Source organism: Ilyonectria robusta, assembly GCF_021365365.1.
Source record: "Ilyonectria robusta strain PMI_751 chromosome Unknown BGZ61scaffold_23, whole genome shotgun sequence".
Taxonomy (NCBI): Eukaryota; Fungi; Ascomycota; class Sordariomycetes; order Hypocreales; family Nectriaceae; genus Ilyonectria; species Ilyonectria robusta.
In genome coordinates, this window is record NW_025764457.1 from 754,806 (window position 1) to 768,482 (window position 13,677).

A 13,677-nucleotide genomic window follows, 5' to 3' on the forward strand; every position below is an offset into this window, starting at 1 on the left:
AGCTCCCAGCAGCTACAGCGGCTACAGCGCCCCAAGCTCCCAGCAGCCACAGTGGCTACAGTGCCCCAAGCTTCCAGCAGCTACAGTACCTTAAGCTTCTAACAGCCGCAGCACTCTAAGCTTCTTATAGCTATAGCAGCTAGAAGCTTAGAGTACTATAACGAATGCAGCTGCTATAGCTACTAGAGGCTTAAAGTGCTATAGCTGCTGGAGGCCTGAGGCGCTATACCTGCTGTAACTGCTAGAGGGGCGCTGTAGATGCTGGAGGCATGAGGCGCTGTAGCCACTGTAGCTGCTGGCGGCCTGAGGCGCTGGAGCTGCTATGGCTGCTAGAGGCTTAGAGTCCTGTAGCCGCTGTATCTGCTAGAAGCTTAAGATGCTGTGGCTTGCGCAGATATACTCATAACGAATCCCATTTGCACCGCTGACAGTGTAGGTATAGCTCGCCGATATCTTGAACCCCTAACTGCGGCAAAAAAAAAATACGGGAGTTTTCTCGCATTCGACTGCTCACTCTTTGGACGCCATCGTAGCCCCCACTACTGGAAGGGTGGACTAATCGTCAGCCGACTACCCTGGAGCGGGTTGGATTTAGGAGCAAATATCAATCACACGCGAGATAAATATCAGATTCCTTTCATTTAACTATTAAGAGCGCTCTGTAATACTAAATTACTACCGCCTATTTATGGAAGCACTTGTGAAATATTGTCAGGTTTTATAAACAATCGGGGATTACTTAGGCCAGGGACACAACAATCGTTCCCCACAACACAAGCACAAGAGCATCCAGGAGTGCCAAACATTAGGTACACAAGAATGCGAGCTTGGAAATAACTACTCAAGTAAAAAGAATTAGAGTATTCGGGCGACTTCTAGTATTAGGTATGCTATCGCTATACGTCAAATCATCCCTCTGTTTATTTCAAGGTCCCATTAAATTAAAACATCTTAGCGTGGAAGGAGCCCCCAGCTTTATGTGCTGGCCGGCCCAAAATACGTATTTCCTGGAGCGTCCAATAATATAAACGGACTCTCCAAGAGTATACCATTTGGGGACTAAACCAGTTTACAAATCCACGCTAATTTACTCTGTTTTATGGAGTTATTACATACAGTTGTCTATTCTTCCAAGAACTGTATGGGAAGTTAGAAGAGCAAAAACTCATCAACAAATAGAAAACTGAAGACGAGAACAGATATTTATCTCTGAAAGCTGAGATATTAGGATAATATAACCTAACCTGAGATATTTATCTATGGAAAGTTCAGTATTTGTTCTCCAGACCGTAAAATGCACGTGGGGGTCACGTGTGTATTATGTAACGCTCCTGCTTATATAATAGTCAACTAGCCCCACTATATATCAGGTCTCGTGATTCTATTAGTAGGGTCTGACAGTCTGACAGTCTTAAGTTGGCGGCCTTTGCACAGCGAAATATACAATAAGATGAGGCCAAAATAGGCTGATTGAATTGATGACAATTACGACCTTAATAACGTCGTTCTGACTGATGGATTAACTGTGTTATTAATTATCTCCGACCGGCGAGGGATTTGCCTTATCCACAGTCTCCGAGACCCCCGCTTCCTTAGTTATCCCGACCGGACCGAATTCCTCCGTTTGACACTATGCCCAATAAGGTCCCAATCTGCCTTTGGCAGCGCTACTGTATGCCCTATAACCCCGCGTGGCCACTGTAGTTACAGGGCTTCTTCTGCTGGCTTTAGCTGCCGGTCAGTGTACCCGGAATTTTCAAGCCGTTCAAATTAAACGGCAGAAAATACCAAAAAGCGATGCATTTCTCAGTATCTAAACCTCATGTGGAAGTCTACGCGGCTCCTGCTAGCTAGTATATTGGAGACAGGGACGTTGGTCAAGATATACAAGTGTAGGCTTCATTCGCCGATTTGTGCTAGAAAAAGGTGGTAGGAAGAGAATGGCCGCTCTTGGCGTCGATTTTATGCACATTCTGGGTCCGCTGGTCAATTTGAACGACGTTGCCGATCAGGACCTACGCTGCGCCCTACTCGCTGCTGTGGTCTGCCCATTACAGAGGCCTACCCACTACAGAGGCCTACCCACTACAGAGGCCCACCCACTACAGAGGCCTGCCCACTACAGCCCAGCCCCTACAGTGATCTACTACAGCGCCCTGCCCGCTGGAGCAACTTAAATTTAACACAGGCAAGCAAACCGTTCCGTCCGGTCCTCGTTGAGTTCCCGAGTGGTCCAGGCCAATCAATCGGCCATTTCCACAGGAGAAGAAGAAACTCTTTTAAGAAATGACTGTATGAGTCTGAAATAATGGCTTCTCGAGAATGTCCCTCGAAAAGAAAAGAACGAAACATCTGCAATCACAACCGTCGGCTCCTCGGCACACCTCCTCCCACCACACCAGCTAGCCCAAGAACCGCCCGACCATGGTTCACTGCCTTGCCCATTGAGACTACTTCAAGTCCCAACCGCTACTGATAGTAGCTGCCCTTGCTTCACTGACCTGCCCGGCCAATGCCGGGGCCTCCGCCAGCCGCTTGCCAGACCGGCCCCCGCCTTTCGGTTGAACCTACATGTCAACCACATTAGACAGGGCTGCCCCTTGGCTAACAGCACTCAAGCTGGAAAAAGAATTAGGATCAAAGGCGACCAAAGAAGGATATACGGGTAAGACTTACGCATGGTCGTAGTTAAAAGTGAGTTGGGGGCAGTCATGGTCCAGACGATGCTTCAACGTACGCGGGAGTTCATCCTTGACCCGACATTGGAGAGATAGACCTCCTGTAAATACAACGTGCTGGAGAGTATATCAGCTTTGCTTCTGGGTTGTAGCGGATAGATATGGGAACTCGCCTTCAAAATTCTGCCCCTCTGCCGAGACTTCTCGAAAAGGCTCACAACGAGGTCGGATATTTCGTTGGTAATAAGATCGAAGACCTCGATCATGTCATGCCTGTCCACAAATTAGGCCCTTATTATCTACAGAGAATGGAGGGGACAGAAGCACAGCAGACTTACTTGGAAATGATGACAGTTTTGTCTTGGAACCTAAATTCCAACGGGTCGCACATGTCCATTATGTTTGGCGGGTTGAAGCGGGGCTTGATCCGAGCGTCCCAACTTTTCATGATCTTTCGAATCTGCTCTCTGTCCTCGGGGGAAAAGGCCGCCTCCGCCTTCCCTGTTATCTCCTCGACCTGGGCAACTACCTTCTTCCTGAACTCCACGTCCAGGGCAACACTCCCGACAAGCCGGGACTCGGGAATTTCTTCCAGTTTTGTTCCACGTCGATTGGCGGTTGGGTTTGGAAGTAGGCAGCAAACCGCATCCTTTGTCGTGCGTTAACGACTGCCGGGGTAAATTAGACTAGAGAGGGAAGACTCACCACCGTCATGCCTCCACAGTCGACGATGAGGACGCAATGACCTGCCTAAATTAAATATCGTTAGCATGAAAAGGAAGCAAGTGGCGCGAGGGACGATCTGTCACCGACAACGATCTCAGATGAGCTCCAGACCAGAGGAGGATGAGAAAAGTTGAAACACACCTGAAGTAATGGGGCTAGGTCAACACGCATGTCGTATAAGACCGAACGACGAGCGGCCTCATGCTCTGGGATGTACCTGGCACTTTTCAGTGCGGGTATCTCCTCGCTGGCCAACTTCACGGCGCCCATCAGCTGCTCGAGCACGTGGTTGCTCCAGCATCGTGGCCATGAGATCACTACCTTGATCCTGGACAAGGGAATGGCGGGTAATTTCACCTTGGCCCAAAGAACCTTGAGAAAGGCTGCGACAACCTGCTTAATCGAACCAGATATGTTGACGCGGAGACTTGTTTCCAAGAACGCCATGAAGTCGTCGCTGTAGGACTTGGCCCATTGGTTTTTCGGCATGAGGCCAAATTTGAAGTACTTTAATTCCTCTGTGTCCTCGTTTGACACGTCTGTTGGCTTTGGAATACGGACGCGTCGGGTGACCGGGTCGATCGGCAGGACTGTGGGAATCGGCGGAATGTCAAAGAGGTCGAAGCCGGGGTTGTGTTTATCGCACTTCCTGTAATGGATAATCGAGATAGAGGAAAACCTGAATAAAAGGGGTTAGTGACGGTCGCAAAGAGCCAAAGGAACCAAAAGCAGGATACGTACGTGGCCCCGAAGTCAAGGCCAACGGAGACCCATTGAGTGTCGCAAGGACAAGAGGACATTTTGTGGTGTTTGATGAGGTGTGCAAGGCAGAGCCAAATGAGAGTGGGCAATGGAGAGATCAATGTGGACAGGGAATGGGAAGAAGAAGGACTCGTTCTCGTGAGGTTGGTAGTGGGATGACAGAATGTCCAAGAAGGGAGTTGAGTAGGAGAGAAGAATGGGGAGGGATTGGAAGAAGAGACAAGAGCAATGAGTCCAATGGGGAGAAGAAGGGGAAGAGAGGGAAAGGGAGCAGACAGGAAGACCCTTGGCGAGAGTCGTGGATTGCTGTGGAAACTTGCGACGACCAACATCCCCAACACAAGGGCTTCGGGCTATCACTTGTCATCTTTGGGCTGATGCCCTCTCTGCACGCACTACTGTTTGATAGTTTGTGCCACCTCTTTGGTGGGAAGGGGCCCCAGGACCACTAGAGCTTTTCTCACCGCACTTTCGGATCCAAGCTGAGCTGCCTGAGACGACGTTCCGGGATGCATCTCCAGAGGCCCAAGTTTGTTTGTGACAGGCTATGATCCGTCTCCGTCCGCACGGCGTTGGTTTTCAACCTTGACCGATGGGTTGTTGCATGGTGTAAGCCCGCTGCAGCAAATGACGTGCCATCTTTGCCGTTTTCCCCGACACTGCCCTCATGTACCTTCACTAAGCCCTTCTTCAGAGTGATGAGTTGGAATTTTACCCCGGTGATGTACAATCTCCGGGAGGATGTGACTCCAGACTCCGGTATTGAAGATCTAGAAAGTCCATGGTAGGGTGGCCAAAGGCAAGGCTGCAGGTATCACATGTGTGTGCTCTACAGCAGTCAACGCCTCATAGTGGCTGAGATGGGCAATACGACCCGATTCGGTTGTCAACACAGTCCCTTCAGCCTGGGAATTCTCGTTCCTACTGGCTCGTCGCTTGTCGGGGCCTTAGACTGGACTCTGGATCTGCGAGAGGGCTGTAGCCGAAACCAGAGCCCCGTCAACCCCTGTTGATTTCTGTGTAACGTACAAACACCCGCAGTACCAGTATGTCTCCAATGATAGGCCGGTGAGCGTACGTACCACACACCCTCTCAGAGTGACCGCATCCTGGCCTCCTCTGTACCGGCGGATGATGTACTCCGTAATGGTGGCCACACTCCGGACCAGCACATGAGCAACTTATGCAGTTATGGCTCCGCCACTGTTGCACATCCGCTCCTCAGCTGGACGCCACAAGCAGCCCCTTGATCAAGCTTAGAGAGGCCACGGAAGGAGATTTGCTTTGTGCAAGTTAGGCTCCAGGCGAGAGTCCTCCCAGGGATGACTCCTATAGGCCATGGCGCGAATAGTCCAGAAATAGGACCAGGGCTGTTTGCAGGGGCAGCCCAAGCTGCAAGCTGAGTTGAGCACACACGCGCGCTAAGCCAACATGTTGCAAACTGAGTGAGTATCCGTACCCCCTTGCAGCTGCCTTTGGCCACCTTGATCTGAACCTTGTGGACCGTCAAGGCCGGGCTCGCCGGAGTGAGTTTGCGTGCGAGCGGCGCGGCGTCGTTTGAATGGCCGCCATCCACAGCAAACGCCAACCTTTGAGGGGATCCTCGCAGAAGCACAGTCCTGGAACTCACCGTGACCACAGCCTCACTGGGGCGAGACAGCCAACTTGGCGGTGATTGCGCGGGGGTTGGGGGACAATACACAACGCCACGGCTTGCTTGGCGCATCTAACCGTCCCTCGCATGTGCGCGTAGCCTGGTCTTCTGGCTGCGTGAGAACGAGCTGAGGACTCCATCCGTGAGGCCAATCACGGCATCCGTTTTGCCACAAACGCATTCGGAGCTGGTCGGGGCTGGCTGCTGGCTCTGCCAAGATACGGCGGTTCTGGATATCTCGGCATAGCCTCAACATGACTGGATCAAATCTGCTCTGCGGAAAGCCACATGCCGCACGGGAGTAATTCAAGGCGGACAGAAGAATGGCTACCGTCTATTGCAAATATTTCCTCCCTCCCATATTGACCGTGCGGTGGCAAGGGATGGCTGCATCGCAACCCCTCCCGGCAACGGACAAAGGAAATTGACCACTTGACCTCCTCTCCCTGGATGAGGCGCGGCACGGACACATCCCTCATCGGCTTTTGTTTACCTTTCTCAGAAACTGGTAGCCTCATAATTGTCTGTCACGAGCCCAAGGTCCGTTGGCTTGGCCTCAGCTGGCTGATACGCAGGGCTTCAGCGAGACGTTGGGTGAAGTAGACGACTATAATAGGACACCCAGCTTCGCCTGCCAACGGAGTACGCCAGGGATCTACCTAGTTACACTGAGACGCCTGCAAGCCTTCCTGTAGTACCACCAGTTGTCCTCTCACCGCTCCTCCCACGCTTCTACTCCAAGGCCACCGGCGGAGGCAGCCCCATCGCCCTCACGCCCTCACGCCCTCTCGCCCTCTCGCCCTCACGCCGTCCCCTTCGTCCCTGATCAGTTGCCATTCTGTCACTCGTCTCTGGCCAAGTTCCTCGATGCCTCGGCCTCCCCGAAAGTCATCGCGTATCGCACAACTGGCTGCCATCCAGGCATCCAAGGCTGGCGGAGCTGAAAAACGTCGCTCACCAACCATGGACTCAACCATGGACGACACGAATCAATCATCCTCCCGCAGGAGACTGCTGCACTCAGGTGGCTCTCCACCACACAAGCAAGAAAACAAAGACGCTGACTCTGTTTCCCTTACTACAGGCGATGTAAGCTCCGTGGAGTCTGTACTGCCGGCTCACACAAGCCCCGATGCTTCCCAATCGCAGGAAGACGACTCTCCATTGCAGGACGACGACTCTCTGCAACCCATGCAAGACAACGAAGACGCCGACTCTACCTCCTTTGTCGCAGGTGAAGGAGACTCCATGGAGTCTGTACTGCCGACTCACACGAGCTCCGATGCCTCTCCATCACAGGAAGACGACTCGCCGCAACCCATGCAAGACAAAGAAGATGCCGACGCCACCTTTCTTATTGCAGATGAGGGAGACTCCATGGAGTCTGTACTGCCGACTCACACGAGCCCCGATGCTTCTAAATCCCAGGAAGACGACTCTCCATTGCAGGAAGATGACTCTCTGCAACCGATGCAAGAGAACAAAGACGTCGATTCTACCTCCCTTGCCGCAGATGACGGAGACTCCATGGAGTCTGTACTGTCGACTCACACAAGCCCCGATGCTTCTCCATCGCAGGAAGATGTCTCTCTGCAGCCCAAGAGTAACGAGGCCGACGACAGTGCCACCCGCGAGCTCCTCCAGCCCATCGCCGACTCTACCCCTCCGGGTGCTTTCAACAAAAGCTCTCTGGGGCCTTCGGCCCCAACTCAGACAACCAGCGGCGCCTCCGACATACCGGATAGTATACCAAGTGATGCGCTTGATGAGTCGATCATAGACGCACGGTACGTTGCAACGGAAGGAAAGGAACACTACGAGGCGCGTGCGTCACTCGAGGATGAAGAATCTGAACGCTGGCTAGGCGGTGGCCGTATGACCGGCCTTTTTGGCAAGCTCGTGTACCTTTTCCAACCGTTTGAAGAATTCAAGAAAACCGTGGACGGAGATGTTGTGACTTTCATTCAAGAATGTCTCCCCCTTGACCTATCATGGGAGGATCTCGACACGGAGACTCAGAATCGTCTCAAGGAGTGGGCGCCAGACGCTGAACAGTACGTGGCTGACCACATTACATGTGGAGGGTTGTGGGAACTGCTTGCAGCCTGGGTGTGGCGAATTCTCTTTTACAATTTGTTTTCGGCAGATTGCGACGACAAATGGGCCGGGGAGGCTTGGGCTGCTTTTGGCAAGATGCTTCGAGGTTTTCAAGGTAACTATTTTCTTTCCCACATGTTCATAATCTCCTGAAGGGCACCCTACTAATACGGCATCGTGGACGAAGGGCGCATTAGAAACGCTGATGACTCGTTCACCTGGACATTTCATACTTGGAGATATCACTCGGTCCGGATGCTCCATGCCTTGCACGGCGCCCACACGGAGCCTGCCCGACTTGACGCAATCTTTCGAAAAGAGTTGGGCCCCTTGATCAAAATCAAGATGAGAAGGAATCCCGATTACCATGCCGGCTGTTTCGGCAAGTATCTCGGAACCATGATTGAGAGTGCTATCAAACTCGACTTGCGTGTTCTTTCGACCAAGACAAGAATCTGCTTCGAGATGCGCGACCCGGAAACGTTGAAGGTCACAGGTTTCCCCTACAAGTATGACAAGAAGGTCATGGAGTGTTATGATGAGCCGGAGGATGGCACCATCGTCGGCTTTGTTATTCGCCCTGGCTTACGCTTGTATGGACGCATTCAGCCGAGGAAGTTTTTGCCGCCAAGGGACCACAGCCATTTCCACATCGAGGAGCCTTCGTTCGCTGACTACCACCACTTCGAAGCTGTGCCGATGTTGGTCGCAGTGAAGCCGGCTCGTTCGGGCAAGTCGTATGAATGAAGGGTGACGCTTGAAGGGGACGGGATATCAGTTGGACATGATTTCTCTGGGGTTTGGAAGGGCGACGGCTCCTGGGCTTGCTTCTGGTTCTTTTGCGCGGAGACGTTTCGGAGCTTCATCAGTTCGTTCAATTCAATTCGATTCATTTCTCTGTCCTCGCGGCTCTACTGACGGAACGAAGCACTTGCTCATGGATTGGCGCGTCGTTTGCGGACATGCTCGAGGTTCATGCTCGATGTTCATGGGCGGCTTGGAGTGCTCTGGTTCGAGAGTTCCGTTATTGCGGGCTGAATGTTGACAAGGTCGCCTTTGTTGTCGACGATTTAACCGTTGATTCTGGCCCAGTACATGTTGACGCCGTCTCCCTTCCCCTCCTTCACCGCCATCTATTGAACCGTGCCAGGTTTATCCGCGTCGACCATGCCCGTCATTGTTGGTGTCTGTCGCGGTCGCGGTCGCGTCCCATCTGTCGTTTGTGCAACCGCACAGCCCGAGAGACTTGTGTTGCCCTGTCGACCTTGGGCTCCACGGACGATGCGGATGGACGCGTGGGAGGCTTTGACTGCCATTTATTAGTAAACACACATGATACGAGCAGTAGTCGTACACCATACGGCTGTCCGTGTACCCCCCGAACACCCGCGCCATCCACCACTGACCAGAGCCATTACTGAGCATATTGCCGTGATTTCAAGAGACGACAATGGGTCCGAGAGGATTTGTACCAACTCCCAATGGGTATTTGAAGAACGCCTACAGTACATCTGACTCGGCGTCGTTGCACATCCGCACACACGGCCCCTGATATGCGCTCTGTTCCATGTTGATAGACGGCGTTGTCCAGCCCTCTCATTCGTCCTTCTCGCCGTCCGTCAAGCTGTCGGTATTCTCAGGGGAGATCACTTCGGGTGTAGACAGATTGTCTGGCCCGTGGTCCTCTCCTCGGCCATCGTGATCGTACAGACGGCTGACCGACTCCTTCATATGTCCGTCCACCTGCTCCACGATCTGCGCCCTCAAGTCCTTGAACTGCTGAACATCGCCGAGCTCCACTGCCTCGATTGCCTTTTGGAGAAGAGCGGCGCTGAAGTCGAAGGGGTCCGCATAGAGTTCCAGCGCCTCATACATCTTGGGTAAGTTGTCCAACGGCGCGCACCCCGTCATCCGGCGCCGGAGATATTCGGCGTAGACTCGCGGAACGCCGGCCGTGGTGACCTTGCCAACGCGGCGCAGCAGGCCGAAGTTTTTCAGGACGTGGCAATGCTCTGAGGTCTCAGTTCCGCCTCCACCCTCGAGGCTCAAGTGGACGTAATCCAGCTGTGGGATATCCGACAGGACCCGGCAGACCTTGCGTATGGCCGAACGAACAGTCCAGAGGTTGTCTTCGCTATGTATTTCGACCATAATCCTCAACCGTCGGACGACTTCGACCCGGAATCCGTATCGGTGACTTGGGTACTCCCCGATGTGATCCGATCCCCGGAAGTAGGCTCGTTCTTGCCCACCTTTGTCGAATATCGTCATCCCCCAAGTGTTTCCCTCGTACAGGAGGTGGCGGGCTTCGAGAAGGACTTGGCGGCACGTGCGAAGAATGGCAGGGTGCAGGCAGAGTCGAAATTGGGTCATTATCACGTCGTCTTGGATGAGCAGTAGTCGATAAACCGTAGTTCGAAGCTCCAGCGACAAGTCGAGGAACGAGGGTCCGGACACTCGCGATGCATCTTGGTGGGCCATGTCGGGGTATGGCAAGGATGAATGAGTGATTGCTGATCACCTGGATGGTTTGGAAGATGGCTCAAGTAGGGAGATGACTTGTTCTTGGTGTTGGTGATGGTTGCAGTGCGGGTGTGAGGAAGTGGATTGTAGGATGTGTTGTGATAAGTGCAGCGTTATTCTTGGTGTTTAGCACAGTGTGATTCTACGGAACCAAGTACTTACGCACTGTACCCTTCTGCTTCTTTGCAAGCTTCAATAGAGCAGTCTTGCCGTTAGACCAAAAGAGGAATTAATTCAGGCAAGCGACAGCCACTGGCGCATAACTGAATTATTTAACTGGTAAAACTAACTAATGACAGATTGAGTTCCCCTGTGCTGATGACTCTCGCTCCAACACAAGACTTCCCGCCATATTTTCCTCATGTTCGCGACGGCTCAAACCCCCTCAAACCCTCCCACTCCCACTCCGTCATGCCAAAATCTAGCTCATCGTGCCATCCCCGATTATACCAAATCGTCTCCCTCCTGCGTCCATCAAGCGAGAACCCAATGCCTTGATATAGGTGGATTGCTCGGGGATTATATGACGCTGCGCTGATCGTCACCGAGTGCAGACCTGCGTGCTTGAACGCCCAATCGAGCATCCAATCTATCGCCTCGCGCCCGTAGCCTTTATTCTGGTACGGTTTTGCAAGGCTGATACCAATGGGGGCGCTACGGTGGTGTGCGATGGATGGGGATATGCCGCCCCAGCCCAGACACATGACACCGATGATTGTTGGCTTCTTTCCCCGTTCTTGGCACTCGGCCAATTTGTCTTGGTGAGCTTCATCCGGTTCTTGCATGCTCAAGTCTGCGCTTCCTTTATGCTCTCGTTTTCGCCCTTCTTCCGGCAAAAGACACACCGCAACGCCGAGCAATGACGCGGCCACAGACTCGGCATACGAGTTGAAGTCTGTTTTGCCTTTGGGTTTTAGCATGGTCGATGCAGCAAGTACTTGAATGACGGGGTCCTGTTCTATTTGCGGGACAAATGCTTTAAAGTCTTCGTCCAAGGCGTCGGCACGGATGTACTGGAGACGTGCCGACTGATAGGCGTTGATGATGTCGTGCGGAACATCCATCGTGACCGAGTTGCTTAGGAGTCGTGGTAGCGTGTGATGATGTCAGGTAAAATGCATGAATCGAGATGGTTCCCTTTCACCCCTTGCAGTCTGAAAACGAGTCTCATTCGGCATTATCAGGGTTTTTGTACTTCAAGATTGTCCCGTCTAACAGTTCAAAAGGGAGCAATGGTCACGCACGTAGCTGCCGGGTGAGTCATTGACCGAAAGGCGGGGCCATTCACACTCACTCAAGTCGTGATTATTTTTCCACGCGGTTCGCCTTCATGTAAAAACATGGCTCTCCTGTCCCATCAATCGATATGGACATGCTGATGTCTCAATTAATAGTTCACTGCATTGGGGCTATAATCTAGAGTGTGTAGAGTTACTTATATGCGGTGATATTCGGGGTGCTGGATCGTGACGTGAGGCCCTGTGCATCACTACCCAGTACTACCTCAATACATTCAGCACGCATTATTCCTGGTAAAATAGGCACAATAGAAAATATGAGAAAATAGTCTTCTTATAAGAATCTCCACCTGTATCTATAGCGCCACCCTCAGAAATAATCTACCTGAATCTTGAAATTTCCGCCATCTTGCGACACCAGCTTCACACTGATCCCCCATCCCGGGACATCATACCGGCGCTCTCTCCCGTCCAGTGACAGCGTCGCATCATTCAGCTCGCCATTTGCGCCTCCACATCCTCCCGACGAAGGATTCGCATCCAGAACGCGAATGGGACCATTGCCTGATGCTATAGCTGTATCAATTGTATACAGTAAAACACCGGGCGCGCAAATGTTACTGTCCAAGCCCTCAGCAACACGAACTTCTGCTACTACGGCTGCAGTCTCGTTCACTGCAATGACAACGCCCTTAGTACCACCCGTGACCTCGAGCGGTGTGAGAATGTGTTCGCTGGTTCCGTGCTCCAGGACGCAGTCAATGTTCTCATCAGACAGCCAACCCAGACGCCATTTATCCCAGGCAAAGAAATCTGGAGCAGGGCCACCAATTAAACCCATGGCACTCCAGCCCCCGACATAATGCTCAGTCGTCAAGCCGGCGGCATACGGGTAGTAGTCAGGCAAGCACATGGCATGCCCCGTTTCATGGTTCAGCGTCTTGAAGCCCCAGGTGTCGAACGCATCTGTGCCAAATGTAATGGTCTTCCTGGCCACATAGACTCCCTCTCGGGTGTTCACACGTGCGTCGAGTGTAATTGACCGTGTGATGTACGAGCTTGCGGAGCGCGTAGGCACCAGATAGAGAACTTCAGTCTCGGGTGGCGGGGGCCGACTGCCGTTCTCTGTGTATGCCTGAAGGGCGTCCTGGATGTATGCTTGGTGCTCCTGGGAGGAAAGTCCGGTCTCCCAGTGATACGACGCCGCCGGTGCAGGCATGCGATAGTAACGCGAGACATCGGCGGTTATGTTGAGTGAGAGTGCACCGTTGCTGGCTTTTGTATACCATTCGACTGCGTTGGGCAAGAAGAAGTCGCGAAGGTTCTCTGGCGGGTCATTGCTGGGTGCCTCTGCATCCGAGAAGTCCACAAAGATCATAAACGCCCGAAGTTCTCCACTGGTCGGAACGCAGTCGCCGGCATAATTGAATCCCACGCTGAAATGCACGTTGTCCTGGGCCGGCAGCTTGCAGGAGGAGAGTGTGCTGTTGTTGTCTGGGGGTGGTCGTGGTTTACAGGCGGCAGATGCAACACACGCAGCGTGACAGAGAAATATGATCAAGGCTGCTGTTCCAATCATTTTGGATGTGTTTTCGGAGAATGGCTGAATGAGAGAAGTAGCGTTCTGGAAATCTGTGGGATAGCCATCTTGATATATTGGCCATGGCCTCCTTGTTCCTGGCTGCGCATAATGCTCCTTTAACCCCTGTTCACTGTTCATTCGGCTGCGGTGTTCGAGCTTGAATTCGCCGTCATTGACGCCCTAGACAGAACATCTAGCTGATGTCGGCGACCATTTCCCGCTTATGGTAGGCGACAATTGTGCGCTCAGGTCGGCGTCTTCAAGCTCTCTTATAATATTAATAGGCTTGTCGGTCTTGCCCGTCGCCGCTTACGCGCAACCTTAGTGCTTACCTTGAGGGGACTGTAGCAGTCTCAGACGGGACAGTAGATCTTATATCTTGTTATTTTTACACTAAAACTTATACATATTAGGGAG

At 52.5% G+C, this 13,677-nt stretch overlaps 6 protein-coding genes across 6 annotated transcripts; 2 read left to right on the plus strand and 4 right to left on the minus strand.

The window, feature by feature from the left end:
- Positions 1 to 2,188: 2,188 nt before the first annotated feature.
- On the minus strand, positions 2,189 to 4,204 carry BGZ61DRAFT_521660 (uncharacterized protein; the record flags this gene model as incomplete). Its single annotated transcript, XM_046252504.1, has 7 exons — positions 2,189 to 2,619; positions 2,677 to 2,795; positions 2,852 to 2,951; positions 3,017 to 3,327; positions 3,384 to 3,428; positions 3,546 to 4,083; positions 4,146 to 4,204. The coding sequence occupies 7 exons, from the start codon at positions 4,202 to 4,204 to the stop codon at positions 2,568 to 2,570; spliced, it is 1,224 nt and encodes a 407-aa protein (XP_046099087.1). The 3' UTR covers positions 2,189 to 2,567.
- Positions 4,205 to 6,783: 2,579 nt separating this feature from the next.
- On the plus strand, positions 6,784 to 8,664 carry BGZ61DRAFT_537359 (uncharacterized protein; the record flags this gene model as incomplete). Its single annotated transcript, XM_046254528.1, has 2 exons — positions 6,784 to 8,032; positions 8,105 to 8,664. 2 exons carry the CDS (start codon positions 6,784 to 6,786, stop codon positions 8,662 to 8,664), a joined length of 1,809 nt encoding a protein of 602 aa, XP_046099088.1.
- Positions 8,665 to 8,818: 154 nt separating this feature from the next.
- On the plus strand, positions 8,819 to 9,428 carry BGZ61DRAFT_109075 (uncharacterized protein). The gene has a single exon (XM_046236915.1). The coding sequence runs from the start codon at positions 8,880 to 8,882 to the stop codon at positions 9,336 to 9,338; it is 459 nt and encodes a 152-aa protein (XP_046099089.1). The 5' UTR covers positions 8,819 to 8,879; the 3' UTR covers positions 9,339 to 9,428.
- An 85-nt stretch (positions 9,429 to 9,513) lies between these two features.
- Positions 9,514 to 10,398, minus strand: BGZ61DRAFT_483069 (uncharacterized protein; the record flags this gene model as incomplete). Its single annotated transcript, XM_046249451.1, has 1 exon — positions 9,514 to 10,398. One exon carries the CDS (start codon positions 10,396 to 10,398, stop codon positions 9,514 to 9,516), a length of 885 nt encoding a protein of 294 aa, XP_046099090.1.
- Positions 10,399 to 10,593: 195 nt separating this feature from the next.
- Positions 10,594 to 11,653, minus strand: BGZ61DRAFT_109073 (acyl-CoA N-acyltransferase). The gene has a single exon (XM_046236914.1). It carries the CDS (start codon positions 11,502 to 11,504, stop codon positions 10,800 to 10,802), a length of 705 nt encoding a protein of 234 aa, XP_046099091.1. The 5' UTR covers positions 11,505 to 11,653; the 3' UTR covers positions 10,594 to 10,799.
- A 135-nt stretch (positions 11,654 to 11,788) lies between these two features.
- On the minus strand, positions 11,789 to 13,345 carry BGZ61DRAFT_592116 (uncharacterized protein). Its single transcript, XM_046256714.1, has one exon. It carries the CDS (start codon positions 13,255 to 13,257, stop codon positions 12,049 to 12,051), a length of 1,209 nt encoding a protein of 402 aa, XP_046099092.1. The 5' UTR covers positions 13,258 to 13,345; the 3' UTR covers positions 11,789 to 12,048.
- Positions 13,346 to 13,677: the final 332 nt, after the last annotated feature.